The following is a 26,348-nucleotide window of genomic DNA, read 5'->3' as shown; positions in this document are numbered from 1 at the left end:
AAGGGGGCCTATATCCAGATTATTTTATAAGCCCCTTAGTCTATAGCCTATTGTCAAGACCATACATTCCTAAATTAGAAGTCCCTAGAGAAGTTATGATGAGTTTGACCCGTCTGGGGCTTTGGTGAAGAGTATCTCAATAATCAGTCAGGTACATACCCTAATTTTACAAAAATAAATTTTACAAAAGTAGAAGCTCAGAGAATTTAGGGATCTTACTGAAAATACAAAAACCAATAAGTGACACAACTGTGATTTTAACCCAATTCTTCACTGAAAGTTCCTATACCACTCTGCTAGTTTAAAATACCAACAGGCAAGAGATAACCACTAAGTCACATAAAATTAGGTTTTGGGGACTCTGTCCATTATTAAACCTGCTATCTCTAGAGACTTCACTACTACAAACCTAAGTTAGGCAACAGGTAGTAGCATGGAAGGAATCCTCCCCTATTTAAGCCAAATGTGGAGTGAATATTAATCATCACTAGGACTTGGAGAATCACTAAATAAAGATTTGTTGAGTAAATGGGGGAAGGCTATTGCCTTCTAAGATATTTATCATTTTGGCCTAAGCCCCGGCTCTCTTTATGTATCCAGTGACTCTTGCCCTTAGATTCAAAAGTTAGGATCCTCTCCTAAAGAATTACCAAAGTTAAGCTGGGCATGGTGACGTATGCCTGTGCTTCCAGCTACTCAGGAGGTTGAGGCAGGAGGATCACAAGTTGGAGGCCTGCCTGAGCAACTTAGTGAGACCCTGTCTCAAAAAAAAAAAAAAAAAAAAAATTACCAAAGCCATAGATCACTACCTTCCTAGTGTATACTGATGCCTCATGTGCCCTTGAGATCAGCTTTTCTTTACCCTTTCCCACCCTCCACGAGTTACCTACCTTTTACTTAGTGTTTCCCAAACCTAACTAACCTCCAGAATAATGTGTACTCTCCCAGTACTGTTCCAGGATGTTCTCAAGATCTGTTAAACATGGAAACCATTGCATGCCACCTCAGTTTGAATAGGCAACAAGTGAGCAAAAGAAGCAGTACTGTCTGATATAGGTAGAAAAGAAAAAGAATGTGTGTTTGTAGTCATATGATTTTTTCCCCTATAAAACACAGCAGTTTATAATCATATGAACACATGAATGGAACTTTATCCTCTATGGCTAACTCTAGTAATCTTAGGCTCTTGATAGTAGAATGCTTAGCCTAAGAGTATCTCTTGGAGAACCAGGCAGTCTGCTCAAACTGTCTTCAGTAAAGGATCATGCAGTATCATCTCTGTCCTGTCCACCCTCAGCCAGGGTAGGGTCAAAAGAAAGCTGTTTCTAGGTACCCTTTCTCTTACACATCCAAGAAGTATTAGAAACCAGTGCAAGGGAAAGGAAAAATGAGCCTTGACCAGGTACTTTAGTGCAACTCAAATCACTCCGAAGACCCCCTACTTCTTCTGCTCTCCCTTCAAACCTCCAAAGGGGAAATCAGGGAGCCACTCAGTTTCTTATATCCCCTATTAACTCCTTCCCAGGGCTAAGGAACCAGGACACCATAGTCCTTCTGGATTATTCTCCAAGTCCTTAAATAGAAGCTATAGCAGCCCAGGGTTGAGGGTGGAGAAAGGTGTGCATGCAAGGATCTTGTGCTTTTGAGTTGGGAGGCTTGAAGTGGAGGGATGGTGAGGTATCTGTGTGTTCAGGTCTGATCCAGCCACTCTGCCTTCTTGGGGGCCTTGCAAGTATGGACATCCACAGTGTTTCTGCACTCCTTGCATCGCACAGCACAGCACCAGTGGAATTTGCACTCACACTGAGTGACACGGGTGACTCGAGTTGTGTCGTACCCTCGGCCACAGCACATGATTTCACAACCATCTGTTCCTTTAGATGTCTTGCTGCAAACACGACCTGCAGTGCCTAGGGAACCTGGGTTGGGAAAGAGACGGAGTGAAAACCAAGTTATATCTTACTTCAGCAGCTCTGGACAACCTCATCCACATTCTCAGGAGGAAGCCATAAAGAATCTCTCTTCTGAAAATACATCCTCTAGCCAAAATGATCATTCCCTCATTGCCCTCTAAACCAGAGTTGTTATTTCCTACCATCAAGGCTCCTCAAAGGCTATTGATTTCACCTGCAGTTCTCTCCCTGCCAATAAACAATTTTTATATCCTATTCAAAATATAACTTTAAATGTTCATAATTATTAAAGCGTGGCAAGGTTTTTTATGTTTGAAATTTTCTATAATGAACAGTAAAACAGATGGGTGCCATGGCACACTCCTGTAATCCCAGTGGCTTGGGAGGCTGAGGCAGGAGAATAGAGTGTTCAGAGCCAGCCTCAGCAACAGCAAGGTACTAAGCAACTCAGTGAGACCCTGTCTCTAAATAAAAATACAAAAAAGGCTGGGGTTGTTGCTTAGTGGTTGAGTGCCACTGAGTTCAACCCTCAGTTACCCCCCACCAAAAAAAAAAATAAATAAAACAACAGCCAGGCATGGTGGTACATACCTCCCTATTCAACTGAAACAGGAAGATTACAAGTTCAAGGTAAGCCTGGGACTTAGCAAGACCCTGACTCAAAATAAAAAATAAAAAGGTCTGGGGAATGTATCTCAGTGGTAAAGTGGTTTGGGTTTAATCCCCAATACCTCACCTCCCTCCCCCCAAAAATATCAGTAAAACAACAACTACAATAAAAACTTAGCCTATAATTTATCTCTTCTAAGACATCTTACCACAACTGTAATCTTGATACCATTTTTTAGTATTTTGGACCTTGCATTGTACTATACTACTATACTGAGAAGAAGTATAGAGCGTGGCCATTAAAAGTGTGAGCTCAGACTTCAAATTGTCTAGATTCAAATACCAGTTCTGCCACTTCTTAGCTGTGTGACTTATCAAGTTAATTAATGTCTCTGGGCCTTAGTTTTCTCATATGTGAATGGTAATAGTAGTAACATCTAACTTAGGGGATTATTAAATCTATAATCTCTGTTCAGATAAGGAGGTGCACTGATTAGCATGACTGGTTGAAGACTTATCTCTAAGGAGTTCCTAATGAATATTCTTTGTATGATCCCTTATACCAAGAACTTTTTTTTTAAGTTTTTTTTTTTTTTAGTTGTAGGTGGATACAATACCTTTAGTTTGTTTATTTATTTATATATATATATATATAACTTTATTTTTTATTTATTTTTATGTGGTGCTGAGGATTGAACCCAGTGCCTCACACATGCTAGACAAGCGCTCTACCACTGAGCTACAATCCCAGCCCCCCTTTAGTTTATTTTTAATGTGGTGCAGAGGATCGAACCAGGGCCTCGTACGTGCTAGGCGAGCACTCTACTGCTGAGCCACAACCCCAGCCCATAGCAAGAACTTTTTGGAGGGTAAGAATACCCTTTGAATTCCAGGCCCTACTTTGAGTTTTATGAGACCTAATTTTATGTTTTCCCCCTGCATAGGGAATGCTCAGGACTGTATTTTGATCAATTGCAAAAGAGATCCTGTCAACAGAAAAATTAAAGTCAGAATTTTCTATGGGTTGGACCTTATTAATAAGGACCAAGAGATGAGAAGTGACTGGCATGGAAGTTCAAAAAAGAGAATGGATTAACTAATTTAGATAGCAGTAGTATTCACATTCCTCTGGGATAAAGGGAAAACATGCTAGAACTTCTCTATTGGTATTTTATCCATTGGTTTAAAATTTCTATTTTAGGGATATATATTATGCATATTTTATTATATATGAGTATAGTGAAACAATAAGTAAATAGTAAATATGAATATAATGGAGGTACATGCTTTTTTTTTTTCTTTCTTTTTTCTTTCTTGATACTGGGGATTGAACCTAGGGGTGTTTAACCACTGAGCCACATACCCAGCCCTTTTTCAATATTTTTTTCCTAGAAGGTCTCTCTGAGTTGCATAAGTGCCTCACTAAGTTGCTAAGGCTGGCTTTGAACTCGTGATCCTCCTGCCTCAGCCTCCCAAGGCACTGGAATTACAGGTGTGTGCCACTGCTCCTGGCTCTTTTTTTCTTCTTAATGATTGGAGTATACCACCCCAAATTTCAGGAAATCACTGCTCTAGAGTTTGGGCTGACTAGGTCATTTATATGTATTATTCTTCCTTCTTTCTTGTCTCTCTTTCTCTCTCCCCCTCTCCCCACCCTTCCTTCCTACCTTTCTACCTATATTATTTTACATATATGTTAGTCTCATAATTCCAATGGCTCCTAGGATGAGCTGTATACCCTTTGTATTCCAGGCCCCACTTTGAGTTTTATGAGACCTAATTTTATGCCACAGAGGGAAACTAACACACATATGACCTATCTTCCCTAATTCCAAAGATCCTTCCCTAAAGATGCATTTTAGGTAAGGCAAAATAAGCTTACATTGAGGAGGTTGAGGCAAAAGGATCCCAAGTTCAGGGACAGCCTGGGCAACTTAGCAAGTCTTTTTCTCAAAATTAAAAATAAAAAGGGTTGGATATATAGCTTAGTGATAGAGTGACCTTAGGTTCAGTCCCCAGTACTGCAAAAAAAAAAAAAAAGCTTACACCTCAGATGTTAAGGAATCATTCCCAGGCATCTAGTGATTAACCCTCTGAATTAGACCAACTGGAAAACTCACCTAGTGGAGGGAACTCAGTGTGGCAATCAGCAGGGCTTGCCCAGCCTTTCTTTTAGCACCCTGCAAAGTACACATACTTTCTGTGTTTCTCGGGTAGAGCTTTACCCTGTTTCTGCTCAGTTTTACTCGGCCCCTTGCCTCTCCAGGAAGGACAGTGATGAGTAAAAACAAACAGTACACAAGACAGCTGAGGTTTTTGGCTCTACCTCACCAAAGTTCTGACTCTTGAGTCTGCAGAAAATAGCCTGGGAACTCCATGACAGTCACCAGAAGAGAAGCAGTTCTGTTAAACTGCATGTTATTCCCAGTTTAACCCATCTAAACCAGAAACTATAAGCCAGGATGCAGCTTCCACTTTGTTGAAGTACCTTTCCAGCATTCCCAAAAATTCCACCATAATTATCTACAAGAGACTGAAAAACAACAATTTTTTGCCTGGTACCAGCCATTTGTTACTTTTTAGGTAAAGCCTTCAGTGTGGATCTCCTCTTTCCTTGTTTCCCTGACTCCATTTTAGAATGTTAAATGATAGTACACTAGATGTAGCTTTTCAGTATCATTCATGATCTGGTTCCTGCTTATCTTTCTACCTTTAATTCCCCTTGCCAGAAACATTTACTCAGTAAGATTGATCTGCTCTGTCCCTGAACCAGATCATGGGCTTTCTCTACCACTCTGTTCCTGTGCACAGTATCTATTCTTTTCTTTATTTTTCCCCCCAGTACTGGGAATTTAACCTAAGGGTATTCTACCACTGAGCAACATCCTTAGATCTTTATTCTTTTAATTTTGAGATAGGGTGTGACTCAGTTGTCCAGGCTGGCCTTGAACCTGGGATCATCCTTCCTTGGCCTTCTGAGTTGCCAGGATTATAGGCCTATGCTATTGCACCCAGCATCTGTCTAGTCTTCTCTCTAGCTATCCAGAGAATCCTCACCCTTCAAAGAGCAGCTTAAATTCTATACTTTCAAATAAACTTTTCTTAGTTTCAACTGTCATCTCTCTTTGTAGTTGCATTTGTTTACCCATTTCTCTCTCTCTCTCTCTCTCTCTCTCTCTCTCTCTCTTCGGGGGCAGTGCTGAGGGGATCAAACCCAGGGCCTTGTGCGTTCTATGCTAGGGCAATGCTTACCAATGAGCAACATCTCCAGCCCTAATCTCACTTTTATTTAGCTAGACTGCAAAGAGCCAAAGGCTTGGTATCTTGTGCTTCTGTGTAGCTCACATATTTCTCAGAACTGAAAAAACTTACTTAAACATCTTGTGAGCTTGCCTACTATATCCCAGATGCTGGGAACACAAAGGAGCACTACGTGGCCCCGGGCCTCAAGGAGCTAATGACCACCTCTCAGTGTAGGTAGCATTGGACTGGTGGACCAGTCTCATGACCAGGTTTTCACGTAGGGAGGAGACTGAATCCTCCTATAGCATCTTCTTACCTGATTCCTGGGACTGAACAAACCATGATTAACCAGTGATGCCTGTACCAAGAACTTGGACTCCATGTCTCTGCCCACTTCACTACTCACCTGCAGCTTTGTCCAAGACACAGTAATCTGGGGAGTTGTCAAAGTAGACAAGATCAGTCCGGGTGGCATGGCGATAGCCTTGGCGGGCTGCTGTGAAGTTGGCACCATCCTGGGTGGCCGTCACCTGCACAGCCCCATCATAGCGCCGTCGCAGATAATCACCTGTGCGGCGGAAGTCTGACAGTGCACGCCAGCAGGTGCGCAGAGTACAGGAGCCGCTCACACCGTGGCACTTACACTCTAGCTTCAGAAACCGCCGCACAGCCTGGATGGGGGGAGGAGGCAGGTAAAGGAGAGTCACTGGCCAGGGCACTTTTTAGACATCCCTAGGGCCAAAAGAATGAGTGCTCTATGATCTGCTGGTCCTGGCCACCTGGTCAAGCCCTTAGTGATTCTCTCCCACATCAGATCCCACCCATTCTTCCTGATCCAGTTAAAGAAACTCCTCTTCTAGGAACCTCCCTGGCCAATAGTACTTGTTATGACAGCCTATTGGATTATAGAGCCACAGGTTCTGCTCACGATTACAATGTGCTCACTCGTCCTGTAGTTTTCACATTTTAAAGTATCAAGTACCATACCTTCTGCTTTTGTAGTATGTTGTTTTCCAGCACTTTATGTGTTCACATTACCAGTGAACAGGCTAGAACAACCTCTTATTTCCTCAGTCTTTATGAAGGCAGTTCTCATCATCTTTGAAAAGTTACTTTCCATCTATGTGGAAACCCGGTGGAATCTAGGCATTGCCAAGCTCCTTTGCATTTAGTACTCCCCTATATGGGATTTTGGGGCTTATGAAGGAAATCCAGAAGCCTTCAGCTCTTCTACCTTCACATTTAGTCTATGGTTACACAAACTGGTCATCCCCAGCAAATATGAATATACACACAGACATGAATACTAACCGTGCGACCACAGCGGTTATTATGTAAGTTCATGAGGGCCCGGGCGTCCTTAAGCCTCTTCTCCTTGGCATCCACAAATGCCTTAGCAAAGCGGACACCATAGTGGATGTTGTCACTGCAGCCACCCCAGTCAAAGTCCCCACGTTGGTCATGGTGTCGACCACGGGTATAGGGATCACAGCTGCACACGCTTAATTCACCCTGGCTACAGGCACGAGTGATAGCGTGGACCACCCCTGCTGATGAGATGGCATATACAAATGCTGCTTCCCGGCTACCTAGAGAAAGATAGAGGCATATCAGGAAAGAGGTCCATGTCTGTCCCCTTCTTGAACCTATCCAGTCTCAGATACCTCCCTTCCTCTCCTCTTCTTTCCCAGAGCCACCCACTATATTCCCCTTATTCAAGGTGTCCTTCCCTTCCAAGAGCATTCCTCAGATTATCTGATCTCTTCCCTTAGCCCTCAGTATTCTCTACCCACTTCTTTGTACATCTGACCTGTTGGGCTGACTTTACTCTTGTTTCCTTCCAATTTTCTTGGGTCCTTCCATTGACAAGTCCCATGATGCATCATCCTCACCACTGGTACACTGGTATGGTTAAGCCTGCCTGAGTCCACATTCAAGGCTTTTCAGGCCCACACTGCTGGACAGTTCCCCTACTATCCGGACCCCAGCCCAGGGGTCTGTTTAGGAAGATATGCTACCTTCTCTGCCTGCTCTTGGGGTCTGATGAGTCATCATCCCTATACCCCTGACACCTCCAGATTCCCAACTCGTTCCCTTTCTCCTAGTTTACTGTCTAGCTCTGCTTAGCTTTGTTGCTGAGCTAGGGCCAAGCCACTAACTCTACAAATATTTACATATCACCTTTCTGTTTATCTTTTGTTCCCATTACTGTAGTGTTGGGAGTGTTAGGGTGACTGTATCTCTGGTCTGCATCCTTATAGTGCATGGATGCCCCCTCAGAATGGGGAATGGGGAGGGCAGAGAAAATGAGGGTAAAAGATGAAGATGCTAGGGAAGGCTTTACCTCTATGCCATCATTCCAAACCACTGTGATTTAGAGGGGGCCCTGCCTACAAAATAATAAGGTACTAAGTGTCTGTTCCCAACTATATCCTGTGTTCTAATTATGAAGTAGTGTGGGAAGAGAGTAGGGAGGATCATACCTCCCCCTCCCCACAAGCCCTAGGCATACGAAGGGAAGGAGCTGAAGCAGGATGAAAGAGGCCCCTACTTCTGAGCATGACACGGCCAAAGACAGTGTGGTCCCGGTCCAGCGTGGTGCAGTTCCAGCGGTGATGGCGGAACTGGTGCTGACACTCTCGGATCCATTCTCGGGCACCTTCACCCACTGAGCGCATGATATCTGGGTAACGCTGGCACAGCTGCCGCTGCCGGCTCACCAAACCAGGGATATTGTCACAGATCACTCGGGCCCCTAGTGCCCCAATGTACCTGTAAGGTGGAGATGGCCCTGTCAGAGCATCCGATCTCTTTTCTGCATCAGGAAGGGGATAAAGGGCGGGGGGAATGTTTTATATCTAGATTAGATTCCTTGCCTTTCCCCCAACCCACATTCCCTGAGGCTGATGGGTAGAACCATTCCCCACAAGCTCTGAAGAAATAGTTACACAGTTGCAGAAAGAGTAATTGGTGGTCTCCCACATTACCAGTTCCCCAGCCAAAGGCCAAAGTGACACACACTCCCAGAACATAGGCCAGGCATGTGTCATATACACAGAAGCTGTGGGCATGTCACACAAACCCATTGCCTGTTTATTTAATAAACATTAAAATCCTCACAGAAAAGTAAACTAACAAAACAAGGGTCTGAGACAACACTCTTAAACCCACATGAAGAGGAACGTCCCGAGTGGCTGGTCCTTGAAGACGGGGGGATGGAAACAGGGAGGGATGGGCAGGAAGAGACATAGTAGACAATTCTGAGTAATGTTTACAGCTTTAGTTAGACTCATGTAGCTAAAAAAAAAAAATCCTCATTCCCAATATTTTCAATATTTTAGGGAGAAAGACTCCCCCCACCTCCGAACCTCTCCCCTTTTATTTTCAGGCTCCAAGGCCTTCCTTAACTAAGGAAGATTTTAAAATCACTTTTCCTAGCCTATAAGATACAATGCCGTGGATAGACCTGAATGAACAGAAAGCTGTTTGCAGTAGGAAGCCAAAAGCCAAGATAAAATACTCCAGTCCCCCGACTGCCCAGTTTGAACAGTTATAAGAAGATAACTGAGATGGGCTCCTAAAGGATAGGTGGGTCACTAGAATCATTCATTCTCCAGTTTCTCAAGGCACTCACTATTTTCTTTCAAATACTCTTGGCCCTGGACACCATCACAAACCTTGGGAAGAGCATTTTGCAGAGAAAATGGGTGTATCACCCTTTCTCCCCAAGAAGCCACCAAGAGTTCAGAGTCATTCACCTATTTCCTTTGGCTCAGCAGCCCAGCTCTGCTTCTCACTCCTATCTTTGCAATCCCATAGTACCTTTGATTTGCAGTCCACTCTCTGTTCTGTGCAAAACACCCCAGAGGGACACTCCCCTCTTCTGAACAGGTGGGGGCCATAGAGAACAGTTGCTGCTGCAGACAGAAAAGCTTTGGTCTGAGCTATGAATGAGCCAGTGGTTTGGGAACTGCCCCAAAATGGGTCTAGAAGTGGGTGAAGTGAAGGGAGGGCAGCCAGTGGGGGAAGGGAAAAACCAAACTGCCCTAGGCCCTGTGTCCCTTCCCCCCATGCATTCCCACAGCCAGCCCTCACCCACAGACTGGATCACCACTGGTGACACCAACTCAAACAAACACAGGAGGGCTGATGCTTGCCTCTTTGGGAACTCAGCAGGGCTGATGGGCCCCATCTGTCCCGAGGGAGGAGTGAGAGGCTGGCCCTCTTCTAACAAATCCCATGGAATCAGTGTCCCCAGCACTGTCCATCAGGGCTGCAGCTTCCAGGAACAAACAAAATAAACACCCCAGGCTGGGCCAGGCCGGAAAGGGCTGCCTGACGCACAGCCCTGAGTTACACCCACTGCTGTGGTGCTTTGTTTGGAGAATCAAGACGTTGGAGTTGGAGCTCTTCCCTGTCTTACCGCCTTTCTGCTTCCCCATAAGAGTACTGCTCTAGGCAATGGGTGTTTTTGGTTTTGGGGGGTTTTGCTTTGTTTTGTTTTTTTCCTGAGAATGCTTGGGAGGAGCGGGGTTGGATGGGAACGTGAGACCAATAATCCATCACTCATGAGACAGACTGGAGTGGGGCAGGCCAAACTCTGGAGAAAAGGCCTTTCTGTGGTCTGACTTAAGTCCATTCTGCTGCAGCCCACATTGGTCCCTCTTATTACGTCCTCAATGAGCGTGGGAACATCTGTTCAGAATCTAAGATGGCAAGATAATTAGGTTTTTCTACTTACCCCACTAAGTAACTACTTCAAGACCTTGCAGAGCATGGGGCTTGCCTGCTGGCTAGTAGTTGGCCCCAGTTGTCAGTGTGGGGGCTTCCAATAATGCTGAGACTGAACTCAAGTCTATCTCTTTGCAGTTCACCACATGCTTACAAAATGGCTGCCATGTACCCAGCACTGAGTTCATCTGTTAGGGGCACACAGATGTTTAAGGCATCCCCCAGCTTAACGGTTTGGGAGAGGATGTTAGATGCCCCTAAATCTCCAGCTTTGTTTTCCCCTCCCAAAAGTAAATTCTTCACTTTCTTCCCTGCTTCCTATACCAGCATGCTCTCCCTTCACCTGCTTTGGACTAATTCACATTTCCTCTTGACTCACACTCTGCCCCAGACCCTTACTACTACTCAAAGTATAGTCCCTAGAGCACACAAAATATCTGCATCATCTGGGAATTTGTTAGAAACTCAAGCTCTACCCCAGGCTGACTAAATCAGAGTCTGCATTTTCCCACAATCACGCTGCTCCACGAAGGCAAGAATTCTTGTCTCTTGTTTTTATCTTCTCTTGGGACAAGATGATGCTGGCTATTGAACCCAGCACTTCACTCGTGCCAGGCAAGCCCTCTTGCATTGAGCCGTACCCCCAACTCTTTGTTTTGTTCACATTCATATCCTCAGCACTGAGAATAGTGTCCAGCACATAGTAGGTACTCAGTAACTTTGTTGAATAAACAACTAACTGCTCTGATTTATCCCCAACTTCCATATCCTTAGCTAGCCATAAACTTCATTTCAGTTACAGCTTTACTCCTTGTCAACACTGCCAGTCTATTTGCAGATGTTTTATGTTTGTGTCCTTTTAATGAGGCCAAAGATCCTCTTTTTTTTTCTTCTCTCCCCCTTTTGTGTAGATCTCTTAATACACATAGTTCAGCCACGCACATATAGGATTTTGAACACAGGAATAAAACTACTAGCCTCTCCAAATCTCTTTTTTTCTTTTCAAGGAACTGGGGATTTAACCCAGGGCTTTGCACATGCTAGGCAAGTGCTGTACAACTGAGTCACATCCCTAGCCCCCAAATCTGCTCTTAATACCACAGCATTTGTTAGTGCTTTATGGTTTGTGAGACATTTTTTGTACAAAAATCCAGAGAGAGAGAGAGAAAAGTAAGATCCATTTTATAGGTGAAGAAACTGAGGTTCAGGAACAGTAAGTAAAACTATTCCACTCTATCTATCAGGAGTAGTTGGAGAAAACCCAGGATAAACAAAGGCCATCAGGGGGTTGGAGTTGTGGCTCAATGGTAGAGTGCTCACCTAGCAAGTGGGAGGCCCTGGGTTCGATCCTTGGCACCATATAAAAAATAAATAAATAAATAAAGGTATTGTGTCCGACTACAACTAAAACAAAAAAGGCCATCTGACTTGAAAGTCCAAGTTCTCTTTTATTCCAGGGGTAAGAGAGGCACACAACACAGTGCTTTCTTAGGAGTAAAACACTTTGGCTTCAAGATTGGCATAAACTTAAGCAAGTTTCTTTCTTTCTTTTCGTACTGGGTTTTGAACCCAGGGACTTGCACATTCTAGGCAAATGCTATACCTCTGAGCTATGCCACCAGTCCTTTCTTTTTATTTCAAGTCACCCAGGCTGGTCTCAAAACTGGTGAGCCTCCTGCCTCAGCCTCTTGTACAACCATATCTGGCTTGGGCAAGTTTCTTTACTGCTCCTCTCTTTTCCCTCACTTCGTTAATTTGTGAAATAGGGATAGTAGTACCTCTCACTGGATTATTATTCTAGGGATTAAAGATGATGCTTATAAGGTGCTTGGCCATAGTTCCTGGAGTTTAGTAAGGACTCACTAAATTTCAACTGTTGGTCATAACTGTAATGCTAATATAATACCACTCTCTATTTTTCTTTATTTGTGAGCCCAGGAACATAGCCCTACTCTTTTGATCCCCTACATCCAACCCCCTACAACATAGAACAGGGAAGCACATGACAGAAGTCTCCTTTCCTTGTTTGTCATAGACTAAGAAGAAACCATCCATTTTTTCCTCTAATTAAGGGTAGAGGGAAGGAAGGAGTGGTTGGAGAGGAAGGAGAAGAATGTAGGGCTAGAAGGAAAAGCAGACTATCAGCTGGTAACATTGCTGTTAGCCTTCTGCTCCACAGTGGAACAAGGACATACACTGAAGTCAGTATACATCTCTTCTAAGGGTTGTATAAAATATCAAGTTTGTTGGATTTTCTCTTAAGGGAAAAAGAATCACATTGGGGATCTGATCTGCCTTCAGACCTCAACTTTCCACCTTGTCCTAGAGAAGGAAACCACTGAGGCAGGCATCTGGGCCTGCAGCTGTGACAGGTGGGGGTCAAGGAGACTGAAACAACCTCTGCACCCACTCCCTCTGCTAGCCCTTTTGCTTTCTTCCTCCATTTCACAGGGACTGCTAAGTCCCTTTGTGTGTCACCTGCCTCTCCCTTCAGAGCTCTTCCATCTCAAGAATTTTTCCAAAATCTTTAATATGAACCATGTGGGGAAAGGGTAATAGAGGGAGAAAAGAAAAGAAGGGGAGCAGCCAAGGATAAAAAAAATAGACTACAAACAATGCCCCTTGGGTCTTTAGGAAGCGGTAGCAGGATTTGAAATTGTCAGTGATTTCCTCAACTAAACACCAACTGGTCCCCAAGACTGCCTCCCACACTGGCAAGAAACAAGAGTTCATAAAACCAAATTGCAAATTGAGCTGCAAAACCAAATTGCAAATTTGAGCTGCAAAACCAAATATGCAAATTGAGCTGCATGAAGATGTGCAGTGGTCACTTCATGCTCTCATGCTGTCTCCATAGGGATCCAGAAGATGTAAGTCCAAAGCTAAACTGAACCATGAAGGTAAAGGGTGGCTTTGAATTTCATTCTGAATAATTTAAAGATTTTTTTTCCTGTCTCCCTTTTTCCCTTTCTCTTTCTAAAGGAATGTTTCAAGCCAGATGTAAGATATAGGCCGCCCGCTCTCCCATCCAGAACCCCCCTCCTTGCCTTCCCCAACACATCAGAGATAAAAAAGATCCAAAAGAGAATTTTCTTCTACAGGAAAACAGGGGTGGGGGTGGGGATGGAGAGCAACGCATCTTGAAATGATAGGAATCTGCAGCCCAAGCTGGCCGGCCCCTCAGCCAGCTACCCTCTCCCCTTCCAGCCAAGATTCCAAGTCAAGAGGAGAAAAGCCACAGGGTGCAAAAGGAGAAGAGACCACAGTGTATGTGGGGGTGGGGGTGAGGTGGCCTGTTAGTTGCAAGAGAGGAGGAGCACAGTAAGAAAAGTAAGGGGAGGCACAGCATGGTAGAGGCACTAACCCAGTCCAAGAAGCCAGTTTGATNNNCTCTGAACTACATCCTCAGCCCTTTTTATTTTGAGACACTAAAAATTGCTCATGCTAGCCTTGGACCTGTGATTCTCCTGCCTCAGCCTCCTGAGTGGCTGGGATTACAGGCTTGCGCTACCACAATGGCCATCCAATGGATTTTTAATGCCTCTTGCCTCGTCTGACCTCTTGTGAAGGTCTGGAGTCCAGGCCTGCGACAGATCTGAGGAGAGAGGGTATCTCAGTATTTTGGGATTCCAGAAGCCTCTGGGAGATAAAGTCCTCTGGATAAGGGGGGGAAAAAAAAAAACCGAGGAAGACAAAGTTCCAAGTGATCTCCTCAAAGCCAAGGTTTAAGACAAATGCCCAGATGATGCAAACCCAAGTGTTTTGTTTGTTTTAATTGTGGGGATTAATGGGGTGGTTTTGCCTCGGTTTCACTTCTAATGCTTGGTACTTAGGCGATCGAGGGCCCTGAGGAACAGCCACCGAAAGGGGGTCTGGTTCATTGAACTCAACGGAAGGCAACTTCTGCCCTACAGGGCTTGAGTTGAATGGAATAGAGGGGTTACAGCCCATGGGGGCCTGGGGAACCTCAACTATGGGGTGTCCAAATGCCCAGCACCCTCCCTCACCAGGGGAGTAGGACACGGCGCCTCATCGCCCCCATACTCCACTCTGGCTACTTCTCGACTTCAGTTGACCGTACTGCAGGGACTCCCTTTAGTTCTGTCAAGCGACCTGGTCCCTTGAGCTGACTGCGCAGGGAGCTGTATATGCCCTATTGGCGCCTCCAGCCTCTGACCCAGCGCCTCATCCACCCAACCCGAAGAGCCACAACTCACCACCAGGACGTGTCTACACGGGCCGGCAGAGTCAGCAGCAGCAGCAGAAGGCAGGCAAGACCTAAGCGGGCCGAAGCTGGAGAGACGTCGGGGAGGACGGGTCTAGGCACCGGCGCAGGGGCAAGGGCGCGGGCGCGCCGAGGGTCGAGCTGCGCGGCTTCCTCCGCACCACCAGGCTTCAGCATAGCTCCCCGAAGACGCCCGCCGCACAGCCCGCAGGGGCGTGGACGGGGCACAGTCTGGGGTTACTCAGGCTGCTCCTACCTCACCCCTCTGGGTGGCCATGGGGTTCGCAGTCGGTTGGGGACCTGCCGTCACGCGGAGTCCGAGAGCCGGGCGTGGGGTCCCGGAAAGATCGTAAGTTGCNCGCTGCGCCCCCACCTGCTCGGGCGCCACGCGACCGGGACAGCTGCGCCCTTCAGCGCCCGTAGCGCCCAGTCCCTACTGATGCTGTGCCACCGGGTCCTAGCGCCCTTCGGTCGGCAATTTCTGCGGCTGTAGTTGATGGCAAGGCGTACGCAATGGAAGGGGGTTGCAGACACTTCTCCCTGTTCCCTCACCTACAGCGACAATGGAGCTGAGCACACAAGATGCACTCATTTCGTTGGGTCCTCTCCATCTTGCACTTCTGTGAAATGGGTAGAAACCCTGCCACCGGAGTTGCAGGAGAATCTTAACTCCCTTTTCAACACTGCCTACAGAGGCGCGGTGGGCATCTGGTTTCAGGTAGGGGATTCTCTGATTCCCTACATCTTCCGATCCTCTGCACTGATCTCCCCTTTCACCACAACATTTAGACACGATGCCTACCCACCTGCCCCGCCCGGGTACTTTCTCCAGCCTAGGGACCGGGAATCAATCAATGGCCGACACCAAGAAGGCACACCTGCGGACCCGACGCGGACTCCCAGGCCCTTACGTCCCGTTTTCCGCAGAGCTCAGTCTCTCCCCCAGTGTCTCGGTCCTCCACCCCCTCGGGCGGGGCTGCGAGTAGGAAAGAATCAGAAACAGCTGGGCGGTTTTCCCGCACCGGAGGCCAGGGTGGGGGTCCTGCTGAGAGAATGGAGGCCCTGGACCTTTTCTCCCCTTCGCCTTTCCACCCTTCCTGCGGGCGTGGTAAGTCGGGAAGTTCGGGAGGGTTGTCCGCTGAAAGCGATTCCCCTTTCCTCCTCCCTCTATCCCACCCCCGCACTTCCCAGGCTGGCAGGTAGAGCGCTGCGGGGTAGAGTGGCCCTTGTTGCGGTATAGAAACTATATATTTTTTTTTCCTTTTGTGGTACAGGGGATGAAACACAGAGCTCCGAGCATGCTAGAAAGCGCTCTGCCCCTGAGCTACACCCCTCAATCCCCTCCTCTTTTTTTCTTAAACTTTGAGACAAGGTCTAGCCAAATTGCCCAGGCTGGCAGGGAACTTGGGATCTTCTTGCCTCATCCTCTTCAGTAGCTGGGATGACAGGCATGCGCCACAGACCACCAGTGTATACATTCTTTTTAAAGCTCTAGGCCGTCCAACTTTGAGAGTTCTTCTAGACCTAACCCTTGCTTCAGCCTAAGTTCTCCCGCCTAGCTCCCTCATTCCGAGGTGTCTTTCATGACTCTCCCCAGAGATTTATTTAAATTATAAAGTCCTGGTGTAAACAACACTGGTTAACTGTCCAACCCCAAACTCACCGTCTCTCTTCCTTTGTGGGGCGGGGGAGATAAGAGACTCCAGAGTGTTAGGGGACAGGGCACAGCTGGCTGCACTGAAGCTGCAGACATCTGAGTCAGAGCTACTGCAGGAGGGTTCCCAAGGACCTTTGTCTCCTCTCTCCACTCTCACCCACTTTCCCTTACCCCACTTTCTGTGGTAAGGGGCACTTATCAATTCAATAAATAGTTATTTATTCCCTGTCATATGCTAGGACTATGCTAGGCACTTGGTGTGTATCAGTGAGTACAGGAAAACAAAACAATTTCTGTCCTCATGGAGTTTGTATTCTACTGGGGGCTTGGGAGGACAATAAACATCAGAAGTAAAGCTTAGAGAAGCTAGAATGGTAAGTGCAATAGGAAAAAAAAATAGGGCAGGGTCAGGGGATGGGTTGCAGTTGTAACCAGGATGATCATGACTGTGACAGTCAAGCAGAGACTTAAGAAAGTGAGGAAACAAGCCTGGTGGCCTCAAGGAGGGAAAAGCAAGGAGCTACTCTAAGGTGTGTAGGGGACAGCAAGAGTGAGCTAGGGAGGAAGAGTTTGGACAGGTAGTGGAGGGTGGGCTGAGTTAGGGAGGAGAGAAGTGCCTACCACCATTGGTTTGTGCAGGCCTGGGTGGGGGGAGCTAAACTGGAGTTGGAGCCGGTTGGATACAAAGACCAAGCAGGGCCAGCATGCTGGTCATGTCCCATCTGGCCATCCGATTCCCCTTCTCTCTTTCCTTCAGTCTGGTAGGCTCTAGATGACCTGCTGTATCCTTAGAATTGCACAGACTCCAAGAATTTCCCTGAGAGAGGCAGGTGGCAGAGGAGTGAGCTCAGGCTCCTTACTGGATAGGCCCCTTTTCCTTGGACCACTCTTTCACCTCCTCCCAGCCCAACCCCACCCCTTTGCAGGGTAGCAGTCTTCCAGCTCCAGCAGCCTCTCCCAGACTCCCCTGTGTGCTTAGACCTGGGTGTGACCCTGGCCCTGTGTTTATTTCTACATATGGGCCTGGGGTTGTGAGTGAGGAGGAGTTGGAGATGATCACATCTAACCTTGGGTGGACTCACCCACATGGGCCCCAAACTCAATTCTGAGGCCCCTTATTTGGTTTCAGCAGTCTTCACAGTTAAGTGGGACCGTGTCTTGGCACAACATAGATGCTGAATGATTAGTGAATGTTTCTGAGCTGAGGGGCCCCCCAGAAACATCAGCAACTCTGAAATGGAGGGAAGTGAATGAAGGGACAGGCCACCTCTGCCCTAAAGTGGGCAACCCAGAATGGGGCTTTGCTTCTTCTACTCCTCTCCCCCTCCCCCAGCCCCCAGTTCCCCAGGAGGAACCCCAGGCTGCAGGAGCCAGCTGACTGTAAGAACTGCACTCAACCACTTAACTAGAGAACAACTATGGAGCCAGAGAAGAGGTTTTCTGGGATCTGCCACTTTGGAGCTTCAAATCTCAAAATAAACTTTCAGTCTCAAGGTCCTAGATACTATTGGAGAGCTCAGCTCCTCACGCAAGGGCCAGTTTGGGGGCTTCCAGGCAGAAGGTCAAGGCCAGAGGCTCAGGCTAGCTCCCGACCTGTTTCTCTGGCTTATCCCCAAACCCACTGGAGTCAGGGGGAAGAGTTTCTGGTTTGAGACTCAAGTACTGGTTTCCACGGCCCTGCATGGAGTCAAGTCAGCACTTATTAAGCACCTACTGTATGCCCACCACTGGCCAGGGCATCCTAAATGACATGGAAGGAGAAAAAGTTCTTACTCCCAAGGCATTTTCAGGCAAATGTAATAAAGCCAGCTGAGGGTGGCACTCTAGGTTCTGCTGGGGTTCAAGGCTAAATACTGCAGACATGTTGTGCAGTAGCATCAGTAGAGACCTGGGCAAGAATCCCAGGCCACCCCCCAACCCCCCATCCCACTCCCCCTCGGGCTGCCAGATTCTTTGGAGCCTCCAGCAGACAGCTTCCACCTAACCATCAGAGCTGGTTTTCCTTATGGTGCCACTACAGCCCCCTGCCCTTTGCATAAGTGGGTGCCGAAAGGGGAAAGGTTCCCTCTCACCCTTGATGTTTCATCTCACGCTCTGCTCCCCAGTGAGGCCACTTAGGGTTAAGATCCATTTTTCACCCTATTCTCAGCTGTATATAGCTGAATGACTTTGAATTCTTACTGGCCCTTGGATGGGAGTGGAGATGAGCTAAGGGGAGCTGGGTGTGGGTAAACAGCTCTTACTCCACCCTGGCCTATCCTCCAGAAGGCCCCCCTTTCCTGGGCCCCTTTGGCGATGACCTTCTCTTTCCCGGTGGGTGGGAGATGGTGTGGATGGTAATGAGCAGAGAGAAAGGCCAAGAAGGGGCTGGGGGGAGGTTTGGATGGGAGTCAAGGAATTCCTGAGCCTGCTACTTGCACAAGCCCCCCCCCCCACCCCAGACGCCTTTCCTGAGATTTCTTTGCAAACCAAGGCAGGTCTCATTTGAATTGGGGCCAGGTTCACACAGGCCCCTAGTGCTCCACCTCCTGCCCCTCAGCACCATGCAGAGAAAAGAAAGCTTGGGAAGAACCCGGGGCTTTTAAGGGGGGTAATGTGGGGATCCATGCTTTCTACACAGCCTGGCTGGCCTCTTCTTGGTATTTATGAGCTCCCAGGCGAGACATGGAACGTGTCTCAAAGAGGCCAGGCCAAACAGGCTTCGGAGGGAAGGAGCATCCAGCCCCTAATCAAGGGAAGGGCTTGGTGGGGCAGTGTCCTCTGCATCCAGCTAGTGGCTAAACAGGGAGGGCAAACTACTCTCTAGGACACAAGGAAAAGAGGGATTCAGGAACTAGGGGAAAGAGGAGATTTGGGGAGGCAGGATCACCAGGGCAAGGCATAAAGGGGGGGTCTGGAGCCTTTTAGCACTTTGGCTGTAATCAGTCTGGAGCCAGGCGGTGGGCGGGCTGACGGCCATCCTGGGCGGGTGGCCCAGGTTCTGTGTGAGGCCAGTGGGTGTGCTGCTGGGATCTTGGGTGGTCACTGACCGACCTCTTCCCAAGGGAGTGTTCCCATTTTGTCCCCAGACCCTTTTTCCAGTCTGCCTGTAGAAAATAAACTAAGCATTGAGCTTTTTTTCTCTCCCCACTACCTGTTCTGGGCCCCCAAATGATCTGGATGAGTAATTTATTTCCAGTAAACAAATATCTGCAGATCCCACTATCTGCGTTATTCTTCTCTGCCCTCCTCAGCCCACTCTGCCCCTGTTCTCATGCTCCCCCTGTCTTTCATCTCGGGTTCCATCTCTCTCTGGATCTCTCAAAGGCTTGTGTACTCCACGTGTATTCCTCTCTTTCTCTTTGGGTTTGTCTTCCTGTGTTTCTATGTCTGCCTGCCTTTCAACCCTGTCTGAATGTCTGTCTGCCCCTCTTTCTAAACTCTGTCTCTTGTCTGTCTCTACAGGCTGTCTCTCAGCACGTGTCTCTCTTTCCCTCTTTGTCTGAATCTGTACAACTGTTGGTCTTGCTCTTCTTTCTCTCCCTATCTCTGTCTTTTTTTTGCCTCTTTGTGGCTTTCTCAGTCTGTGTGTGCATGTGTGCCTGCCTGCCTGCCTGTCTTTTCCTTTGTGTGTGGCTTTCCCCTTCTCTCTCTCCTGCTCTGTTTTACACTTTCCCTGTGCATCTCCTGCAGCACAATGCAAAGTACACCTGACAAGGAAAAAAAATCAGAAAATCTTTCCCCTTTTAACTCATCCAGGCACTATTTGCATGACTCTAAGTCATTTTACCACTTCAGGCCTCAGCTTTCCCACTAGTAGAATAAGTAGGGTGAAGATCTAGTTCTCTCTGGGAGTTTCTATCTTTATCTCTCCTTTCTTGTGGTACAAGCCACCCTGGGTTCCTATAAGGCCCTGCTTCTCTGATTCCTAAAGTAGACCCTGAAGTCAAAACTCTAGCATCCTAGTGGAGAGGGGTCTCTGATATTGTTAGCTAGCAGGCCCTCAAAGGAGGACGCCTCACTCCTCCACTGCCTTAAACATCAGGGTAGACAAGGTTCCTTTCTGGGGCCAGGTCTGGGATACAAACCAGATTAGCTCATCTCTCTAATCCTCTTTGTGCTGGGGCCTCTGCCAGGCAGGGACACCCACAGCGCAGAGCGAGGGTGTGTGTGTGAGTGTGTGTGCAGACTCTTGGAGAAGGCTGGACACTCAAGGTTCTCCTCCCCCTGCTACCCTGTCCTGCCTTAAAAACCCAAATCAGCAGCTCTCACTGTATGAGAAATGTTATCAGGCTTCAGCCAAGTCAGGTTTTCCATAATCTGGCCATCCCACAACTCTTCCCTGATCTCTCTTTCTCTATAGCCTCTCTAGGACTGGACTAGCATTCCAGCCATCCCCCAGTTCTGGAACAGCTCGACCTACCCCACCTCCACACTTATCACACGGCCGTGTGTGTGTGTGTGTGTGTGTGTGTGTGTGTGTGTTTTCTGCAGTCATCAGACTTTCCTTCCCTTCTCAAAAAGCCCAGAGCGACAGGCAGCACTTGGGACGTGGGGGAGGGACAGGACCGGAAGCAGGCTGTCCCTAGTCTTCACACTCCAAATTGGAGGAATCAGGCCCTTCTCTGAAGTTTCATTTGGAGAGATCTCTTTTGGCTGATAAGATCAAAGCATTCCCTTTGCCAAATCATTACCTTATTGTCGAGGCAATTACAGAACTTATTGTATCAATTAGCCAGATCTCCAGCTGCAGCCGATTATCGCTGACAGTTGTGCCGTGCGCTTGCAAAGGAAAGGGTCTGCCGGGCCCAGCCAACCCGGAGAGGGGAGGGCTGGGTGCAGGGCCGGGCTCTGGCAAGGCCCAAATCTGGCCTCGCCGCAGGAGCTGTCCGGCTGCTGTCAGCCGGGATGGGCCCCAGGAGTTCAGCCGAGGCGCGAGGCTGAACCGAGAAGAACCCACTGGTCCCTCCACGACGCTGCGCCGAGATCGCTCTTTCCTGGGACTCCACACCTGCTCGCCGATGGCCCAGGGTATCAAACCAACGCAACTGGGAGAGGTAGAGATTGCTCAGACCAAGGCAAGGCCCCCCGCCCAAGCCCGGAAAATGCTGTGCGAGCCAAGAGGCCGGCCCCTTCCCGACTCTGTGAGTGATTCACTCCGTGGGCCCGGCGCCCCGCCGCGGCGTTCGCAGGAAAGACAAGACAGGGTAAGCTTAGTCTTCTTGGGGACTCCTGCGTTTCAGACCCAGAGAAAACTTTAGTAGGAGTCAGCATGACGAGAAGAAGGCTTGTTGCCAAGGGTGAGGGAGCGCGGTCTCCTTCCCTTTTGCATGGATCACCGCTCCTTGCAGAAGAACCACGCCGTAGGGTCAGGTGGGACGCGGGAGTCCCCTAGAGCAGTGGTTCTCAAACCTGGTCTCAGAAGCTCTTTATACGTATTATTCAAGTCCCCCCAAAAGCTTTTGTTTGTATGGGCTATATCTATTTACCAATATTAAAAATTAACATGAACACAGAACCCACCAAAGAGCTCCCAACGACCAAAGATAGGCTATCTGAGCAACAAAATAAAATAGTTTTGGATTGTAATCCAAAGTACAAAATAAATATCCATGAATCTATTAATAAAGAAATGGGAGAGAGAGAGAGAGAGAGAGAGAGAGAAGAGAAGAGAAGAGAAGAGAAGAGAGAGATCCTATGTAGAAGACTTCCTAATAATTTATGTAGGCACTCTGCCCTCAAAGAGCTGGAATAAATCTCCCCACTCCTCAAGTTTAGCCAGTGACTTCCAAACAGTATAGCACAAGAAGGAAGCTTAGAGGATAAGAGCCAATCTACAGTGGAGAAACAGATACCTCAATCAGGTGATCAAGGTCAACATCATCAGTCAGGGTGATAGCATGCACCCTTGGTACAATGTGATGACAATGACACTTTATTATCTTGTTGCTGTGTAGAAAGAGGAACTATCACTTGTTGCTGGTGGGAATGAAAAATGATTCCACCACTTTGAAAGAAATTCAGTAGTTTTTAGAAAACTCCATATACCCTTATCACATCATGCAGTAATTTCACTCTTTGGTATTTGATCAAAGGAGTTGAAAATTCACATCCACATAAAAACCTGCATGTTAATGTTTATGGCAACTCTGGTCATAAATGCCCAAATTCGGAAGCAACTAGCATATAGTTCAATAGATGAACGGATAAATTGTTATATCCAGAAAATGGAGATATTCAATGCTAGAAAGAAACAAAGAATCAAGCCATGAAAAGACATGGAGAAAACTTCAATGCATAGTGCTAAGTGAGAGAAGTCAATCTGAAAAGGCTGTGATTTCCAATTATATGACATTTTGGAAAAGGCAAACTATGGAAACAGCAAAAGGGTAATTTCCAGGGTTCCTTCCTCTGTGGTTTTCCTTCCCCTAACCCCAGTGTAATCATGAGAAAAACATCAGGCAAATTCCATCTGAAGGGATTTTTTTTTTTTTCTTTCCCTGCAATGCTGGAAATTGAACCCAGGACTTTGCACATACTAAGCAAGCAGTCTACCCCCAAGCTACATCCCAGCCTCATCAGAGGAGTCTTCTACAAATTACCTGACCAGTACTTCTTAAAATTGTCAAAGTCATCAAAAACAAGGAAATTCTGAGAAACCATTGTAGCCAAGAAGCACCTAAGGAGACATGACAGCTAAATGTAGTATTGTATCCTGGATGAGATCCTGGAAAAGAAGAATGACATTATGGGAAAACTGAGGAAATCTGATTAAATATGGACTTTACTTAATAATGCGTTAATCTTATGTATTAGTCTGTTTTCTGTTATTTAAAAATAACGTGATTCCACAATTATAAATATTTTATAAATTACATAGGTAAATTATAAAGAGAACACATTTATTTTGGTTTATAATTCTGATAATGGCCTTCTTGCTGACAGAGTTGCAGTGCTACATAGGGCAATATGTGGTGAGAAACAGGGGGCACATGTGTATGCATATCCTCTTCTCTCTCTCCCTCCGCGCCATTGTAAAGCCACTAGGATTCAATCATGGAGATTCCCTAATGACCCTGATGACCTAATCCTAATCACTTTCCAAAGGCCCCACTTCCAAACACCATAGTTAGATTGTTTCGATTCTTTCAATACCTCAAGGACAGTGAGGATTAGATTCCAACATGAGATTTGGAGGAACAAACCATATTCAAACCCATAGTATATTGGTTCAAAAATTGTTGGGGCTGGGGTTGTCGCTCAGTGGCAGAGCATTTGCCTAACGAATGTGAAGCACTGGGTTTGATCCTCAGCACCACAAACAAAAAATAAGCAAATAAAATAAAGGCAAAATGTCCATCTACAACTAAAAAAATATTTTTAAAGTAATTGTGACAGGGGCTGGGGATGTGGCTCAAGCAGTAGCACGCTCGCCTGGCATGCGTGCGGCCCGGGTTCGATCCTCAGCACCACATACAAACAAAGATGTTGTGTCTGCCTAAAACTAAAAAAAAATAAATAAATATTTAAAAATTCTCACAAAAAAAGATTAAAAAAAAAAGTAATTGTGACAAATATAGTCACATCTGTAAGGTAAATAACATGTTAATAATACAGAAAACACCTGTAATCTCAGCTACTTGGGAGGTGGAGGCAGGAAGTTTGCAAGTTCCTACAAGATTCTGTCTCAAAAAGTATTGCTCAAATGAAGGTGGAATATGGTGGATATCATGATCCAAAGTACATGTATGAAGACATGAATTGGTGTGAACATACTTTATATACAACCAGAGATATGAAAAATTGTGCTCTATATGTGTAGTAAGAATTGTAATGCATTCGCAGTCATTTATTTAAGAAAAATCAATAAAAAAGTATTACTCAGTGGTTGAGTGCCCTTGTGTTCGATCCCCAGTGCCACAAAATAAATAATAAAAAAATGAAATAGTAATAGAGAAAACTGGGTGTGGGATATATGGACACTCTGATTTATTTTTGTAGTTTTTTTCTGGGAATCTAAAACAATTGTAAAAAAATTATCTTAAAAGATTAAAATGGAAGCTGGATATGGTGGCACACACCTGTAATCATCCCAGGAACTGGCGGGGGTGGGGGGGTGCTGAGGGAGGAGGATTACAAGTTCAAGGCCAGCCTTAGCAATTTAGTGAGGCCCTGCCTGTCTCAATAAGGGGTTGGAGTTGTAGCTCAATGGTAGAACACTTGCTTAGCATGTGTGAGGCACTGGGTTTGATTCTCAGTATTGCGTATAAAGAAAACAAAACAAAGGTCCATTGACAACTAAAAAAATTTTTTTAAATAAAAATAAAAAGGACTAGGGGTGTAGCTCAGTGGTTAGGCACCCCTGGGTTCAATCCTAGGTACAAAAAAAAAAAAAAAGATTTAAATTGAGACATTTATAGTACCTGCAAGGCCCTGGTTCAATCCCCAGTACCATAAACAAACAAAATGGAGAGAGTTAAGAATAATTTATTTAAAATTAGTAATATACCCCCCAAACTTGTTAATATTTTTTAAAAACTTGTTAATGCCAGGGGCTGGGGCTGTGGCTCAAGTGGTAGCGCGCTCGCCTGTCATGCGTGCGGCCCGGGTTCGATCCTCAGCACCACATACAAACAAAGATGTTGTGTCCGCCGAGAACTAAAAAAATAAATAAATATTTAAAAAAAAAAAAACTTGTTAATGCCATATTTTTGTGAAAACATTACTATGATTTCAAAAAAAAAAAAAGAAGAATGGCATTATTTGACATTTAAAAAAATCTTTAAGATCTGGCTTCTCATTTGTGTTTCTATATTTAGGCTGTTGTGATATTACTCATCATGTAGCCTCTAAGAATGCAGGTAAGAAGGGCAAATAACAACTTTTGTGTGTGTATGTGTGTGGTACTGGGGACTGAACCCAGGAGAGCACTACCTCTGAGCTATATCCCCAGTCCTTCTATTTTATTTTGAGATAGGATCTAGCTAATTTGCTGAAGGTTTCACTAAATTGCTGAGGCTGGCTTTGAACTTGTGATTCTCCTGCCTCAGCCTCCAAAGTAGCTGGGATGACATGTGTGCATCACTGTGCTCAGCCAAATAAACATCTTAATATTACTAAGAAGCTCTTTGAGAACCACTGCCTTGGAAACCTTGTCCATTACTATAATTCTAGATCCCTGACGATTCAAAGTCCTTAATTGACATCTCTTCTGAGTTCTCTGATTATGTCTGTAATACACCCTTTTCTCCCCTAATCACCTACCCTTTCATGACTTCCCTCTGTATCAACATGACCATCATGCCTCCAGGCATAGCAACTTTGTAGAATTAATAACCACAGTATAAAATAACTTAGTAATGGGACTCTTCTTGTTTTTTTTTTTTCAAAAATTTTTAATACTTATTTATTAGTTATCTGCGGACACAACATCTATGTTTGTATGTGGTGCTGAGGATCGAACCCGGGCCGCACGCACGCCAGGCGAGCGCGATACGGCTTGAGCCACATCCCAGCCCCTCTTCTTGTTTTTCATGGGGATTGAACCCAGGGCCTTGTGTATGCAAAGCAAGCACCCTACCAACTGAGCTATATCCCAGCCCTTTCATAAATATTTTGAGAAGTGTTACAATCCCTAGACTAATGTATGTGTGATAAACTGTTGTTTTATGACTAGAGACAATTCTGGAGTCAGACCTTGCTTTTTTTTTTTTTTTTTTTTCTGGATTTGATTATTTTTATTCTACTGACTTTTTTTATTTGTTTTAATTAGCTACACATGACAGTACAATGATTTTGACATATCATACATTTGAATCAGATGGGATATAATTTCTCATTTATCTGAGTATACAGGTTGCAGAATTACATTGGTCTTGCAGTCACGTATATACCCACAGCAATAATATGTCTATTTTATTCTGCTGTCCTTCCTATCCCCCCTTCCCCTCCCCTCCCTCCCTCCTCCTCTCTCTCTCTATCTCCCTCCCTC

The 26,348-nt window shown here is 46.1% G+C and overlaps 2 protein-coding genes across 11 annotated transcripts in view; one reads left to right on the top strand and one right to left on the bottom strand.

Moving 5' to 3' along the window:
* St7l (suppression of tumorigenicity 7 like) overlaps nucleotides 1–26,348 on the top strand; it is a 164,472-nt gene that overhangs the window by 94,581 nt on the left and 43,543 nt on the right. For 7 of the 10 annotated variants that reach the window (XM_048814531.1, XM_048814525.1, XM_048814523.1 and 4 more), the window contains one exon: nucleotides 21,240–22,893. The exons of 2 other annotated variants lie outside the window; for them this stretch is intronic. In XM_048814531.1, coding sequence (XP_048670488.1) covers nucleotides 21,240–21,509 — 270 coding nt within the window. In that variant the 3' untranslated portion in view covers nucleotides 21,510–22,893. Of the gene's footprint in view, nucleotides 1–13,478; nucleotides 13,804–21,239; nucleotides 22,894–26,348 lie in introns of those variants that run through there. One more of the 10 variants, XM_048814526.1, reaches the window with a different exon arrangement.
* Nucleotides 940–15,077, bottom strand: Wnt2b (Wnt family member 2B). The gene is made up of 5 exons (XM_015502187.1): nucleotides 14,714–15,077; nucleotides 8,317–8,537; nucleotides 7,077–7,354; nucleotides 6,172–6,436; nucleotides 940–1,919 (listed from the first exon to the last, which is right to left on the bottom strand). Exons 1-5 carry the CDS (start codon nucleotides 14,896–14,898, stop codon nucleotides 1,690–1,692), a joined length of 1,179 nt encoding a protein of 392 aa, XP_015357673.1. The 5' UTR covers nucleotides 14,899–15,077; the 3' UTR covers nucleotides 940–1,689.

Source organism: Marmota marmota, unplaced genomic scaffold (assembly GCF_001458135.2).
Source record: "Marmota marmota marmota unplaced genomic scaffold, marMar, whole genome shotgun sequence".
Taxonomy (NCBI): Eukaryota; Metazoa; Chordata; class Mammalia; order Rodentia; family Sciuridae; genus Marmota; species Marmota marmota.
Note: the sequence above shows the minus strand (reverse complement) of the source record. Positions and strands in the feature narration are given on the sequence as shown.

Bases quoted from the DNA above. Each gene is read 5' to 3' on its own strand.
- Wnt2b (XM_015502187.1), bottom strand. From the start codon at position 14,898: ATGCTGAAGCCTGGTGGTGCGGAGGAAGCCGCGCAGCTCGACCCTCGG. The intron at 8,538-14,713 runs GTGAGTTGTGGC...TCCACCTTACAG, and splicing joins CGTGTAGACACGTCCTGGTG to GTACATTGGGGCACTAGGGG. The intron at 1,920-6,171 runs GTGAGTAGTGAA...TTCCCAACCCAG, and splicing joins TGTCTTGGACAAAGCTGCAG to GTTCCCTAGGCACTGCAGGT.